The sequence below is a fragment of the Nelumbo lutea genome, chromosome 1 (assembly GCF_056320005.1).
Source record: "Nelumbo lutea isolate HS-2025 chromosome 1, American lotus-T2T, whole genome shotgun sequence".
Classification (NCBI taxonomy): domain Eukaryota; kingdom Viridiplantae; phylum Streptophyta; class Magnoliopsida; order Proteales; family Nelumbonaceae; genus Nelumbo; species Nelumbo lutea.
The window spans coordinates 208,342,436-208,358,255 of NC_142684.1; the positions used below are offsets into that span (position 1 = coordinate 208,342,436).

Below are 15,820 nucleotides of genomic sequence, written 5' to 3' on the forward strand. Positions count from 1 at the left end.
TAAGCAGTTTATTTCCCTCATGAATTGTCGATGTACCCAGGCCCCCAAGTTATGGGGCTGAAACCACCCAATTAATAGTTTAGAGTCCCCTTCTACCTCAATCTGGTGTAAGCCCCATTGTTTTCGCCAATCTTAGACCTTGTAGCAAGGCCATAACCTCTGCTCTCAAAGAGTCTCCATCGCCTATCAGACCTGAATACAATACAACCAGTCTGCCCTCCCTGTCTCTGAAAGTTCCTCCACCCCAGAGGGACCTGGGTTTCCTAAGGAACTCCGATCAAAGTTCAGCTTCACCCATTGATGTGCAGGAGGATCCATTTCTCCTTTAACACAAACCTCAATGAGGAAGAGTTTGCCACAATGTACCATCATCTAAACAAATCATCAGTTGAATAATCTTTAAATAAAGGGGATGCTTTAAGCCAATGAATGACCTTGGTAGATATGCAGTCAATAATTTGCTCCTTAGATCTTTCAGAACCCTGCAAGATCCTATTGTTTCTTTCTTCCCAGATTGATCACAAAACAGTTGCTCTTGCTGCTCTCCACATTGCTCTCCCCTTCTTCTTTGGAGGTCTAAAGAAGTTCGGATCAAAGAGTCTTACTACATCCGAAGGAGGGGTCCACCTGCATCCAAAGAGAGAGGAAAACCAATTCCAGACAAAGGCTACAAAAGGACAGGATATAAATAAGTGTGTAGTGGTCTCGCCACAGGCCAAGAAGAGGCTACACGGGGGGTGAAAGGCAATAGTTTGGCCTTCTTTTTTGCAGCATATCTAAGGTATTGATTTTCTGGAGTACTACCTCCCAGCAAAAGGCCCTTATTTTTGGGGGTACAAGGTTACACCAAACCTCCTTTGTTGGGAAGGTTCCTGTCAAGTTAGATGAATGGAGAAGAGCATTATAAAAAGAGGCACTAGTGAAAAACCCAGAAGGAGAGGCTGACCAAACTCTACTATCCAAGCAAGACTGATCAAGGAACAGAGTATTAAGAAGGGCAATCAGATCATCAACCATACCCATTTTAGACTCCCTCAACCCCCTCCTCAAACCCAAATCCCAAGAGTTACCTTTCAGATAGATAGAGGAAATGGTTTTTTCTTTCAACAAAAGAGAGTAAATGGACGGGAATCTATCCTTGAGGGAGACACCCTCAAACCAGACATCTTCCTAGAATCGAATTTTAATCCCTACACGAGCATCAAGTCTGATAAACGGAAGAAATGAGGGTAAAACGCCATGGATAGATTTCCAAGGAGATGACCGGGACGCCCTAGGGTCAAGACCAATATCCCACCTGTTTTTTGCCACCCCGTGTATACTCACTATCACTTTGTGCCACAAGTTGTCCTGTTCCAGAGGTAGTCTCCATAACCACTTTCCCAACAAGGCTGTATTCCTTAGCTTTATGTTTCCTTAACCCAATCCTCCACTATCTCTACTTCTAGAGACCACCTCCCACTTCACCAAGTGATCTTTCTTTGTATCCCCTGGTTCCCATAAGAAACCCATCATTAATTTCTCCAGTTTAAAAGCCACACTAGTGGGGATCTTGAAGATAGAAAGGAAATAAATTGGTAGGCTTGCCAAAGTTGATTTTATTAGGGTATTTCTTCCTCCCAGAGAGATGTAATTTATCTTCCATCCATTTAGCCTCTTTGAGAATCTTTCCAAAACTAGGTACCATAAGCTTTCTGACTTTGGATTCCCTCCTAAAGGTAATCCTAGATACTCTAATGGCCAATCACCAGCTTCACATCCCAACACTCTAGCAAGGATTCCTACCTCTTCCAATTTATTAACCCCTATCACACAGCTCTTTCCCCAATTAATTTTGAGATTAGAGGCCTTTTCAAATTGATTTACCAACCTCTTCAAATTGATTAAATCCTCTTGCTCCCCTCCACAAAAAACAATAATATCATCTGCAAATTGAAGATGAGTAACCACCACTACGTCCCTCCCAATTCTCCAACCTCTGATCAAATTATTAGAATCACCCCTAGCAATTAAAACATTTAAGACATCAGCTACTAGGGTGGAAAGGAAGGGGAAAAGGGGATCCCCTTGTCTAAGACCCCTCTTAGCTTGGAAAAAGTCCCTAGCTACCCCATTAACCAAGATGGAATAATGACAAGAGGAGATACATCCCTTTATCCATTTACACCACCTCACCCCAAAGCCTCTACGCCTCAAAACTTCTAGAAGAAACTCCCAGTCCACCAAATCATAGGCTTTCTCAAGATCAAGCTTACAAACCATGCGTTTCTCCTTTTTCCTACCCTTATACTCATTTGCAATGAGGATTTGATCTATTATTTTCTTCCAAAAATGAAAGCACCTTGGTTTGGAGAGATTAAGCAAGGGAGGACTTTCTTAATCCTTTTGGTAAAACCTTGGAAATGATTTTATACAAGCTTCCCACCAGGCTTATAGGTCGATAGTCTTTCGGGTGGGATGCTTCTGGCTTCTTGGGGATTAAAGCAACAAAGGTTGCATTGGCTCCAAAGTTGAACTTGTCTCTCTCAAAAAATTCAGCAAACACTTCCAAAAGATCAACACTAATAATCTCCCAACAATCTTGATAGAAGGCCATTGTGAAACCGTCTGGACCGGGTGCTTTAGACCTTTCCATAGAGAAAATTGCTCTTTTTATTTCCTGGGTCTCAAAAGGTTTTTCTAGATCCGCCAAAAGATCCTCAGACACCAAGGCTTGTGCTATATCATCTTCCCTATTTAAAATTTGTCCGTCCCACTCCAATTGGGATATAAAATTCTTTCTCTTTCTTCCGTTGGCCAACAAATGGAAAAACTAGTGTACTCGTCTCCTTCCTTTAACCACCTACATCTTGATTTTTGCCTCCAACTAATCTCCTCTTTTCTCAAAATCTCCTCCAATTCTTGCTTGAGCCTCCATCTCTCTGCCCTCTCTTCCGCCCTTATTCTTCTATCCTCTTCAAGACCATCTAGTTGTTCTAATTTGTGAACAATCCAATTTCTCCTTTCTTCTAATCTTCCAAACACCTCCCTATTCCAATCCTTAATCTTGGCTTTCAGCCTTTGTAGCTTCTTATAAAATCTATAGCCCTTCCACCTAAACTCCACTTGATCCTCCTCCCACCAAAGTTTCACCCTTGAAATATATTCAGGGTGAAGTAACCACATATTCTCAAATCTAAAAGGACATGGTCCTCCTCTCACCCTTTCTTGAGACAGTCTAATTGGGCAGTGATCTGAGGTAGTTCTTTGTAAGGCTCTGGATACCATCTCCCCCAAGACTTCCTCCTAATCTAAAGAGACAAGAAATATGTCCAACTTACAACAAATCGGTACCTCTTGGAAGTTTGACCACGTAAAGTTGGCTTGTAAAAGGGGCATGCCTCTCGATCCAAAGGAATCCACAAAAAGATTGAAGTTTCTCATACTTGAGGTAATCCTATGGTTGGGGTTATTAGTTTCATGCAAGAATCTGATCACATTAAAGTCTCCCCCCAGGCACCAAGGTCCATCCCAGATTTCTCTAATAGTTGCGAGCTCCTCCCACAAGTCCCCCCTCTCTCTGTAAGACGTAGGGCCATAAACATTAGTCAACACCCACACTAGACCATCCTCCTTTCTCTTCAACTTGATAGAGACCATAAAATTTCCAATTAATTCCTCCGAGCACTCCAATCCTTCATTCTTCCACAACGTTATAATTCTCCCTGAAGACCCTAAAGATTGTGGAAAGGTCCAACTCAATCCTCTGGCAGACCAGAAACTTCTTACCCACCTTCTATCTACATCGGCCACCTTTGACTCTTGAATCAGTACTATGTCTAGCTTCTCTATTCTCAAACACTCCTTGATCGCTCTTCTTTTCCTAGAGCTCCCCAAACCTCTTACATTCCAGCTTATTATCTTCATTATCAACAGGCTGAAGCACCCTTGGGATAAATCCTTCTCTTTACTATCTCCCCTTCCTCCCTAGAGCCCCCTTATCATAATCCACTTCACACTTCAGTCTTTCCACTTCACTTAATTTCTTCTTTCTTTTCCTTCCTAAATCATCTAACTTTTTTGCTGGATCTCTGGGGTTTTCCTGGTCTAGTCCCTTTTTCTGCAACCTTTCTTGACTTCCTCTTACAAGCAACTTTTTCTTCACCCTTCCCTTTCTCCTCTAAAGGTGAGGGACTCGGAGTGTCACCCTCCTTATCCTTTTCTTGAAGATCACCTAGCTCCTCCGATTCAAGAGCTCTAAATAACACCATTATCAGCTCCCAGATTCTTTCCCCTTCCTCCTCCTTACTCTCCTCACCCTCCACACCTCCCACTACCTCTGTTTTTGTCAAGGAGTTACTTGAGTTGGCAGAAAACTGAGAAGGGATGGTTTCACCTGTAACCAAGGAAACACCAGGGCAAGAAGATGAATTAGTATCAACAAAAACTGAGAAACAAACAGTACCTTGAGGAGGAGGACACCCTAAAGGAATTGGTTGACCCTGGACACCCAAAAGAGGAGGAGTGCTGGGATTAGTGTTGCCGCAATCAGCCCTTAGAATGCTAGTTTGGGGAGAAGGGTACGTTGTAGTTTGGAGTTTGCCCCACTGCACTCACTTTCATCCTGCTCTTGGAGTTTTCTTGCAACAGGTTCCGCTCTCCCTTGGGTTTGGGTCTTCCCCTCATTTAGAATAGTGCTCTCTTTTCCAAGGTTGTCTGGTTCCTCTTCCATAGACCTTTCTCTTAAAACAGGCACCTCAGTTTCAAAAAGCAGCCTCAGCCCCACATCATCCGCAACCCCTAGCTTGGCTGAATATTTGCTTCCCACATTTCCTATGCTGGACTCTTCAGTAGGTTCTTCATCCTCTGAAAAATCTTCATCGAGACTAACCCATCCCGAATAAAAAACTTCATCTTTTTCTTTGTCCCGAGCATATCTCGGATTCGGCCTCTCCGGGCTTGTGGAGTAGGAGACTAGCCTCGACTTCCAGACCCAGGCTTCTTCCAGAGATGCTGAAATCTTCGATCCAGAAGAGATAATGGGACGAAGATAAACGGCTTTTTTGGTCTGCCAAAGCCTTGGTTTTATTATTGATCACAAGTTCACTTAAGTAGTCACATGATTTTAACTTGGATGGCCCATCTTCCTGTTGAAGATCGACTGGGCCAGGCCCAATAACACCAACAGCTTCGGTGTGGCCAAAATTGTCCAAGACAGGCCCACAATCTTTTATAACTCCCTCCACTGCCACTTGTTTGCCTAAAGCACCACGTGTCAACCTTATTTCTGAAACTTGTCTCACCTTTGGTCCAGTGTCAACCTTAATAACACCTGTTCCACTCAAAAAGATTTTGTCTTTCCCTGGTAAGCAAGCAACCTTAATCTGTTCAGACCTCTGTTGACCACCACCTGTCATTGAGCAGAGAAGTTTTCGTGTCTGGGTTCCCAACTGTCCTTTCTCAGAGCCTAGAGCAGTCATCTGGGCATAAGTTTTGAATTGAGCCGTTGGAGTCAGACCCAGTGATCCTGTTTTGCTATTAGAGGAAGGAAGCTGTAAGACTTCCTTTCCCACACTGAGTTCCAGAGTTCCCTTTTTTCTGAAACTTCTAATCCCCTTCTGTGATTCCTTTCTTTGGCTGAAAAAGGAGCTGCTTTTGTCCACGTCATCATCTTCTTCACCAAGATCTCCCTCCTTCCACCAAGAAGCTTCAATGGAGGTGGCAATCCAGGCTCTGTACTCCACTCCACCTGTTTGAAATTCTATCAGGCGCGGAATCAGATCTGGCTTTGCACCTGACAAAGTTATTACAGCTGCTCTCAAATTAGAGTCATTGAAGGACTCCATTTCACCCCCCACACAGCTTAGCAATTCTTCTAAATACCTCCTCTGACCAGAGGTGGAACGGAAAACCCAAGATTTTGAGTTCGATAAACAAATTTGGATCCACAGTCTTGGAGTTACTCAGGGGGGACCATCTTTGGACCATTGCCAAACCTTGCTTTGTCTCTACCGAAGTTGCTACGAACTCCTGTTTACCAAGAGGCAAAGAGATCAAAGCCTTTCTTCCATCAAAAGGATCTAACCTCACATCACCTGAGAGTTTGAGCACCTGTTTTAACTCGTCCCTCATGCTGTTCCAGTCTTTCACTAAGTCCTTTGCAACAAACACCAGTTTATCCTCACAATCTTCTTTGGGCCTGTTCACCCAAACTTTCGGCTTACCCAGGTTTGTAGCTATCTGTAAATCATCTTCTTCACCAGATTGCAATTTTGTCTCCCTGCTTGTTGAACTTAACTCCACCTTCTTCGTCAAAAGACTCATATCTTGAGCCTCTTTTTTATCCCTTTTCTTTTCGCTAGTCAACCTTAGGTAATCTTGTAGAACTTGCTCCACCATAGTCCAACCTGAAGCTCTCCTCCCTTCAGGGAAACATGTCAGTTGTTTTAATCCTTCTCCGTAGTGTTCAAGTATTCCAACATACCTGCCCTTTCCATTTTCTCTTCTTTCTGCAAAGTACTTCCTACCTCTTTCCACATGACAGCTCTTCCATTCTCTTTGAGTTGTTGAGTTTAAAACTCCTTTCAACACTCCAAGCAACCACAGCACTGCTCTTCCAGATAGGATTAAAGAACCTTTCCTTAATTCAACTATCTTCAAAGCCTCTTCTCCTCTGGTCCAAATTTCCTCTAGGACAAAGGTTTTCGCTTCTATTTTCAAGGTCTTCTTCCATCTTCAAGGTTTTCGCTTCTTCCATCTTCAACTATCTTCATGACACTTTTTCCAGCTTGGTTTTTATTGGACTTAAAGTTAAAACAACTTATAAATGGGATTGGCTCCTTGCTTAGACTTTTCTCACTTCATGAAAGAATACTTTCTTTTGTAAAAATGGTTAAAAGAATACATTTGATTAGGAATACTTTATTCAGATGTGTCATGGATGCTTAAAGGCCAAAAGGCCATCACCCAATGCCGGTCCAGTTCCTAGATGTTTAAAGGGAACCCTAAAATTGTGGTATTGTTTTCATGACCCTTGGGTCTACTTCACATTTTTTGCCTTTTCAATAAACCCTGTCATACCGGTGCAAAATAATAAAACTAATTACTAACATTACCTGGCTGGCACGGAGCTCAAGAGCAACCTCTTCTTGTGCAGTCAACTTGATCTAAAACACAACCAAAGCATATAATGAGCACCTATATGAGATAGAACCATAACTTACATTGTGAAGAAAAATACTGTAATTAACATATCATGTACTTCATTTCACAAATTCACTATTACAAATCAAATAAATTAAAAAACCAAATTTTTATTAAAAGGCTTATATTCAGATGGAAAAAGAGCATACCACATGCCCCACAGACTGCCATGCTGGATGAGTTGCATCACCTGAATAACGAAGCCGCAACTCATCACCAGGTACCAGCCGCAATTCATTATCTTCCTATTAGTGAATAAAAAGAAGAAAAAAAATCAACAAAGTAAAAGCATAACCTGATTAAAAATACCTAGAGGACAATGTGTAAAATTTTGGATATGGGAGAAAAAAGCAATAGAGGAACACTTTTACTACCTTTGGGAAGACAAAGTATGCAATGCGTTTCTTGTTGAGACCAATATCCCACCGTATGGTTACATTGTCTTTACTCTGTGATTCCTTCATCATCTGCAACAAAATTGCAGTAATATTATAATCAGAAATTTTCATGGAAGCTCATTTCATTGATGGATGGAAAGAATAAAGAAAAACAACTTCAGGTAGCATATAATTTGCATTTAGAAAAAAGGAAAATAGACTACAGCTTACAAATACAAGGCACTCAATTTCAAAAATTAAAAATATATAGAGAGAGAGATTTTGAAGTTGGAATCATTGAGTAGACCAAAATAAAATGGATACTTACTTTATCATAATCAGCTTCAAGTTTGACAAGTGGTGCAAATACATTTTGATACTGCAAAACAGATAGAAAATGTGGAACATGAGACCTCTCTAATTAGAGGCAGATAGATGGTAGAATTGGTTAGATTCCACCACAACTTAGTGCATGACATACTTATAAAGTTGAAGTGTTGAACAATAACTGTTGACATAAATATTTGCTTTTACTAAAAATTATGGCTTCTTAACCCAGACACCTGATATGCATCTTCATATTTCAAGGCTACAGGTTGAGGTTCGTCATCCACTCCAGGTTTCTCAAGATCTTCAAGAGTGGCATCAGGGTTAGTTTTCCAAAGCTCTTCCACCTTATTTATCTGTTGAGCACTAATTTGGCGTGCTCTCAATTGCTCCTGTTCAGATGGGATCTGCAAAGTGCAAGAAATAAGTCAATGCCGAAAACCTCAATTCGAAGTAATCTCACAGGAAAGGAAAAAAAAACTGGATAAATCCAACAACAATAAATAACCAACCTTCACAAGCCACTGCAAGAAACACCTATCATCAATAAGAGGACACCACTGGCTCAAGTCCCAGTTCATATCCTTCAATGCATTGACACTCAAACAAGGTTCTCTACAAAGAAGAACAACAACACTCTCTGTCTTCGCAGAAATAAATCCAAGAAGAAACACATTTCTGCAACCACAGTTGTAGCATTCAAGAATTGTTTCTCCCAAAGGACTGTCTTTATGAAGACAAACTTCCTTGTGTTTTGCTCTAACCTAACATGTTCAAAAAAAAAAAGCAGAGTAAAAGGTAGGAAGTCAAGGAGGTTTTGTCATATGCAAGAAAAATCACCCCAAGCTTTATTACAGAAAAAGGACAGGAGTTCTAAAATAAGAAACAATATATAATTTCTTAATCTGCCATGTGTTGGATAACAACAACAACAACAACAACAACAACAACAATAATAATAGCAAACGAATAGACGTTAGAAACATTTATCAAAAAAAATGAATAAACGCTAGAAATTTCCACAAAACATGGATAACAACAACAGCAATAATAATAATAGTAAATGAATAGTTTGGATGTTTATAGTTACAGAAAGAATAAAAGATATCCCTTTCATAGGAACACTTTTTTTGATAGTTTAAAGATAATTTCATTAACCAAAGAAGATAAGATGTTAGAATTCCCTTGGAGAGGTGCGAGGCAAGAAAGTCAGTGAGACAAGAAAAACAAGAAAGTCAGTGAGATAAGAAAAACAAGAAAAAATTTACAAAGTTTTCCAAAAGATCTCTTCCCTAGATACCCCTTGTTTGGCAAGAAAGTCAGCGAAAGCATCTGCCAAGCTACCCAGGCACATTGTCTCAAATACACAATAAAGAGAAGCAGGATTTAATTCTAGTAAATTAAGAGCTGTGTTCTCCAGTAGAGTTGGTCTCTACTAGTCCCCTGTATTGCTAGTTGCTACTTGCTAGGGAGCGGCCATCCCATTTGCTGATCCCGACACCCACTCAAGAGTTGTGTTAAGCTCCTTTTCTATGCTTCTTACTTCTCTTGTCAAACATCTGTGTTTACTTGGAGCTTGACAGTTCTATTTTAGCCAGCCTTTTTTTATCAATAACATCAATTTTATTCATCTGAGAAGAAAGTGGTAATTACAGACTGTTAAAACAGTTTAAATTCATGAGAGATAAAAACTCTTATCCCTCCCCACGAAACCCCAAATCCCTTACAATTGTGCCCAAAACAATGAATCTCTCCCCACCCCTTGCTTAGCTAATGAATCAGCTGTGGCATTTGCACTCCGATTGACCCACCCTATCCTTACTTCCCATAGTTGTCAAGGTGACGCCTAGGCAACAAGGCACCCTTTGAGGCTCGCCTCGCCTAATTGCCTAACCGTTTTCTACTTCCTACTATAAAATACTTTTCTATTCATTCTTTTTTGAGAATATAATTATAAAATAGACATTATTAAACTAAAAATAATCATTTTGTGTGTTTATATACTAATTTCTTTTTATTATTTTCTTATTTATTAGGGTTTAATCAATACAACCATTGCTAAATGCTGTATTGAACCCTCAGACTTCAAAACCTGAACCAACAAGTAAGGAAGAACTAAAAATTTTATCTAATCAGCATATTTTCCTCTTCCATATATTCTTCTTCTTCTTCTTCTTCTTCTTCTTCTTCTTCTACCAATACTTATTATTTTCTTCTTTTCCTATAACAAAAATAAGGGTTCAGCCCCTATATTTTTTGAATTTTATTTTCCTTCTTCCTTTTCTTCTCATGAATATGTTGACTTTCTATACTTTAATATGAAATTTATACTTTTCTTATGAAAATCACGAATAAATGTTAAAGAAATATGGTTATGGTACCTAGGGAACTACCCTAGGATCTATGTTTTTAACATAAAAAATCCATCGCCTAGGCGCGACTAGGTGACAAGGCGCCCCCCAGTCGCCTAGCCTCACCTTGGTGCCTTGAAAACTATGTTACTTCCATGTCTCTAGTTAACCATCTGAATTTCTTCCTTTCATTATTGTACATCCACATCTTCATTCCCTCATCCTGTAGCCAGTTTATCACCAGTTTTGAATCTCCCTCCACACTTAGCTTGTTGATGTGTAGGGTTTTCACCCTTTGTATGCCTTCCATTACAGTCATGACTTCTGCCCTCAATGAGTCTCCTTCCCCTGCCGGCCCAGACTATAGTGCAATAAGTCTGACCTTTCATCTCTAAATACACCTCCAATGCTGGAGGGACCTGGATTCCCTTTGCTACTACCATCAAAATTTAATTTAATAAAGCCCCTGTCCGGTGGGCTCCAATGATGAATTGTGACAGCCTTAACAGTAGAAGAATCTGCCATTGCCTTCCAGTTCCTCAATATATCAGTTGCTGAAACGCTAGAGAAATCTTTCAGGGACTTCAGCCAGTGCACCACTTTTAGCCAGCCTATTATTGCCCTTGTCTCCTTGAGTCGCTTTCCACAATAAAGTCTCTATATCCCATTAGCCTTCTCAACCTTAAACCCTGAATTGCTGCTAGAACTTCAGCCTCTAATTCCTTTGTTCTGTTGGTCCCGAGGATATAGCTTTCGCTTCTCCTTCATGATGCATAAACACTCCCTCACTCCTGAAGTTCCTGGATTGCCTAGGCTACATCCACCAAAATTTAAGTAGTTCCTTTGGGGTGGATTCCTGTGCAATTGGTTCTAGCTGAAGATAACAATGACACTTGTTGTCATCCCATTGTGATGTCCTCAATAGAGCATGCATCAAAGATAGATATTGTTTTCACCCGATATACCACCTTCATTTTTATGTTCTCCATCGAGGTTTCCTTGGTATGTGTTTCCAGTCTAAAGATTCTTGCATTCATTCCAAAATGAACCAAAAGATAGCTGCTCTTGTACATTTCCAGTTTTCCACAGTATCCTTCTTCTCTTCATTGGGCATAAAATATGTCATTAGAAAAATCTCACATTTTGGGGAGTTGTGCACTTGCATTCAAGAAGAATCCAAAAATCCTCCATATAGAAGAAGAATAAGAGAAGGAGAATAACAAATGAATGATAGTTTCACCAATCACCATTAGCCATGCACGAAAGATGACCATAGGGTAAAATGCACCACTTCTGTCTCCTTTTACAAAGGACCCCACATGTATTGATAGTTTGATCTTTTGATATAATACCTCCCAACAGAAGATCCTAATATTTGGTCGAATTTGTCCCTTCCAAATGTCCTTTCCCTAAAAATCTCTAATGGCCAAATGTGATGGGACAATGGACTGAAAAAAAAAAGGAGGCACATGTCAAAGTACCGAAGGAGTTGGCTGTCCAAATTCTACTATCCAAGATAGACACCTAAAATGCCATGCCAACAAGAAGAGTTATTAATTCCAAAGCCAAATTCCTTTCACATTCCCTTAATCCTTGCTAGACCTGTTCATGGGCCAGGTGGCCAGATAGGCCGGGCTTTCACATAAAAGCCCAGCCCGAGTCTATGCACAACCTAATAATGTTTTTATAATATAATATTATATGTATATATATATATATATATATATATATATATATATATATTCTTTGTTTCTCTTCTCTTTTCAAGTCAAAGTGAGATATTTAAGTATTTTTTGGTTTTGGTGTCATTTAATATAAATAAATCAGTTTTATTATTGGATAAAAATTAAAAAAAAATCTTAAAATCTTCTTGCCCAACTTCTTGGTCAAGCTTTAGGCTTCAGGCTTTATACAAGGCTCGGGCTCAGGCTCAAGATCTAGGCCCGGTGGTCAGGTCGGGCTTAAGCTCAGGCCTAACATGTTTTATTAATATAGAGGCAAAGCCTGGTCCAGCCCGTGAACAAGTCTAATCGAATAGTTTGGGCTTGAGTTTGAATCACAAGGCAAAATTGATTAATTATTCGAACTCGAGCTCAACTAATAAAAAGTTTGGCTCCAAAGCTCACGAGCCTGGCTCAATTATATATATGCCCCAAGGCATATGCCAAAGGAGCTAACACCTCTGAGGCGTACGCCTCATGCACATCTCATATAAAAAGACAAAAAAAAGGAAAGGAAAGGAAAGGAAAAGAAAAGAAAAGAAAAGAAAAGAAAAGAAAGGGAAGGGAAGGGAAAGAAATAAAGAGGAAAATAAAAGAGAGAAAATGAAAGGGAAGGGAAGAAAAAGATAAGGGGAAAGAAAGTGGTCTGCCATGTCAACTAGTGCTATGCATCTTTTTTCTTCTTAATATAAAAGATTTTTATTAAAAATAAAGAAAAAATGAGATCCCTCCTTCCTCTTCTTATGCCTCTTACGTTCTAAACTACGCCCCATGCCTCTAGGTAGTCAAACGCCTTGCATCAGACCTCTGCATTTTAAAACATTGATATATACATACATATATATGTATGTATATATTATATAGAATACAAAAAAAAATTATAATATATTGTGAAAATATCATTTTATGTAAAATAAATTTTAATATTCCATATAATATAAAATTTAGTACATATTATAATACATATTTATATTTATAAAACATAAAAAGATATTCATTTTTTAGCTTTCAAGCTGAACTCAAGCTCATCGAATATTTAGTTGAATTGAGCTTGAATAAGGAAATAGAGTTTGAATCGAACTCGAACTCGAGCTTAATAGTATTTTAGTCGAATCGAGCCATCACATATAGAAGTTCAGCTCAACTTGATTGAGTAGACTCAAATGCACCCTTCCTAGTCCAACCCCAAACTATCAATTGACACATTGTTAGACTTTTTTTTGTCCAATGATAGGACATAGATGCTAATAAATATATCTTCAAGCGGGCATATTGTTTCTCAACTTCCCAACACTCAACTCTACAACATTGCAGATCGTACAACTAATTTATAAAAGTTTACTTTTAGCCTAAGCAACATTCACCTATTACATTAAAAGTTTACTTTTAGCCTAAGCAATATTTACCTGTTACATAAGACTCATAAGCACCTTTCCATTTTGCCCATTGTGCCATAATTATATGAGCAACATCCTTCTCGATCTCTCCCTTGTTAGTATTGTTGAAACGAAGATAATGGAAGAGGTCACGGTAAATCATCTCATGGTCTCCAATCCTAGTGTATCTCAATTACATTGCATATATTCTATTTTAGATCTACTTATTTAAGAAACCTCTTGTTTCTAAGATATTTTTTCATAAACTTAATTTTGTATTAATCCCTTGTTAGTTTAGTTTCATCAATTAAGACCATGTCATCAACAAACAACAAGCACCATGGGACCTCCTCTTACATAATTCCTTCAGTACATTTATATTATTGTTATATCCCATCAAATTTTATGTCTACATGTGATTTGTTTAATTCCAAACAAAAACAAGAGAGATTTTGCATGGAATCTTGAAAGAAAAAAATGGACATCTAATCAAATAACCCATGGCAAACCTTTGCCAAAGTACAGCTCAGATATAGAGGGGAAGAGACAACACAGTTCTCAAACTCTGCTTCACTTTATTTTCAAACGTTGAACTGAACCATTTTGCTTCACTTTACTTTCAAGATCTATTTGTTCTTTTCTTCTTGCTAGAATAGCCTCCAAATCTATCCTTCCAACATGGCAGAGAAGTAATCTAAGATACAATTAGCTTCTAAGCATGACTTTCAAGCCGCTAGGTATCTTCTGGATGAGAAAGAATAAATTGAGATTTTTGGCACAATCAACAAGGGAATCAGTGAATTACTACAAAAGAAATGGTACAGATAGATCGTGCTATGAACTTCAGCTTTCTTTATTAGCCCTTCCCCCTGTTTTCCGGGGCGTTATGGGGATGGATGTTGGGCTTGGACCCGGATATTGTCGAACATGCTTCACTAGAAAATCACAGAGCTTTGATATTTCAAACAAATAAAATAAATGTCAGGTACTTAACAAAAAAATAAAATAAATGTCAGGTACTTAACAAAAAAAGAAAATCACGTTGTTGGCTTCTAATTTTTTTCTCACACACTTTCTTTTCAGAGTTCAGAAAACCCACTTATTAGCAAATGAAGGCTAAGAGAGATGCATCAAATTGAAGTGCTACTTTGTATAAAAAATTGCAGAATTAGATATAGATATTCCACGTACCAGATGATTGACGATATGAGAACCTGAAGTGTTCCCCCGCGAATTACAGAACCACTTCCGGCATGACGGCACGTTGCACCTAACAACACAAGCCGGATTTTGGACCCCACAATACCGACAGGCATGCTCCGTAAAATCACCCTTCCCATACTCGTAATTCTCATCCTCACCGGTATCTTCGAAGCTCAGACCACTCATTCCTGACGCTATGGCATCCACCGTAGCCTGATTGCTGCCGCTACTGCTTCCGCCTTTACCCTTCAACACACTTCCAGGAGCAGAAGAAACAGCGCCACCATTGGCTTGAAGGTCGACACCACGGTCAGCAGAATCTGACACAGAATCCGGCGTTGGAGGCCACACGGACGACCTGATCGGCTGTGATAATTCTCGGAATTCCGGATAGTCATAGTCGTCACCCTGCGTATTGAATTCCAGGAAGGTATAGGCGTCTCCGCCTGTATCAGGCTGTGATGCCGTCTCGTAAAGATTGTTTACAACCGTCTGCGCAGCCATGGATCCCACCAAAACCCTAGCTCCTCCTCGCTCTCTGTCTTTGGCTGTAATTGAATTAGGGTTAGGGCAATGTAAAGGTTATGTGATAGGGCTTTCTACTTCGCCGATGGAGATGAAAGTGAAATTGGTTAGGATTAGGGTTTGACCAGAGGAAGAAATGTGAGAATGAAGAAGAGGAGCGTAGGAGACGAAGGAAAATAAAGGTTTGAAGTTGGATGCATTTTATACAACAGAGGAGAAGATTTGACGTAAGAGAATGAAGAGAGAGGGAACAGAGGATGCCAACAATGGAATAAAGTTTTAACCGTGGTTAAGTCCGAGGTTCCGTCGTAACATAACCATCTCCTTTTTGCTTTGAGGCAAAAAAAAAAAAAAAAAAAAAAGTAGGAAAAATCTATGCTACCGCAAAGATGGCACCGGAATAGTTTTGAACAATCAAAACCCCACGTCAATTTTAATAAATGCCATCTGAGTTCATTGGGTGCATGTTTTTCCGGTATCGAACCCTAAAAAGTAAAAACAATTGAGGTGGTGTGTATCAACAAAATACTTTCTAATACCCAATGTTGATAGGGTGTTGTAACGTGTTTTGGCTGTTAGAAGATCCATGGTATTGATGAATCTGTTATCGATAAATCTCGCACTTTAATTTTGTGGGACGGGCCAAATCAAGAATTGGGATGTACTCCTCACGGATACATCTCATCGTGATTTGTAACATCTTCCATGAATAATAAGGCTATGTTTGGTTTGAAATAAAAGTAGGGAAGGTAGAGAAA

General features: G+C 39.4%; 1 protein-coding gene across 2 annotated transcripts in view; it reads right to left on the minus strand.

The window, feature by feature from the left end:
- The window catches only part of LOC148880671 (regulator of nonsense transcripts 1 homolog), a 48,662-nt gene extending 33,237 nt beyond the window's left edge, over nucleotides 1-15,425 (minus strand). For both annotated transcript variants that reach the window (XM_088962653.1, XM_088962652.1), the window contains exons 1-7: nucleotides 14,526-15,425; nucleotides 8,399-8,650; nucleotides 8,123-8,293; nucleotides 7,888-7,938; nucleotides 7,557-7,649; nucleotides 7,332-7,427; nucleotides 7,095-7,145 (exon numbers count right to left, since the gene is read on the minus strand). In XM_088962653.1, the coding sequence (XP_088818779.1) occupies nucleotides 7,095-7,145; nucleotides 7,332-7,427; nucleotides 7,557-7,649; nucleotides 7,888-7,938; nucleotides 8,123-8,293; nucleotides 8,399-8,650; nucleotides 14,526-15,041 (1,230 nt within the window). In that variant the 5' untranslated portion in view covers nucleotides 15,042-15,425. The remainder of the gene's footprint in view (nucleotides 1-7,094; nucleotides 7,146-7,331; nucleotides 7,428-7,556; nucleotides 7,650-7,887; nucleotides 7,939-8,122; nucleotides 8,294-8,398; nucleotides 8,651-14,525) is intronic.
- Between the last annotated feature and the right edge of the window lie 395 nt (nucleotides 15,426-15,820).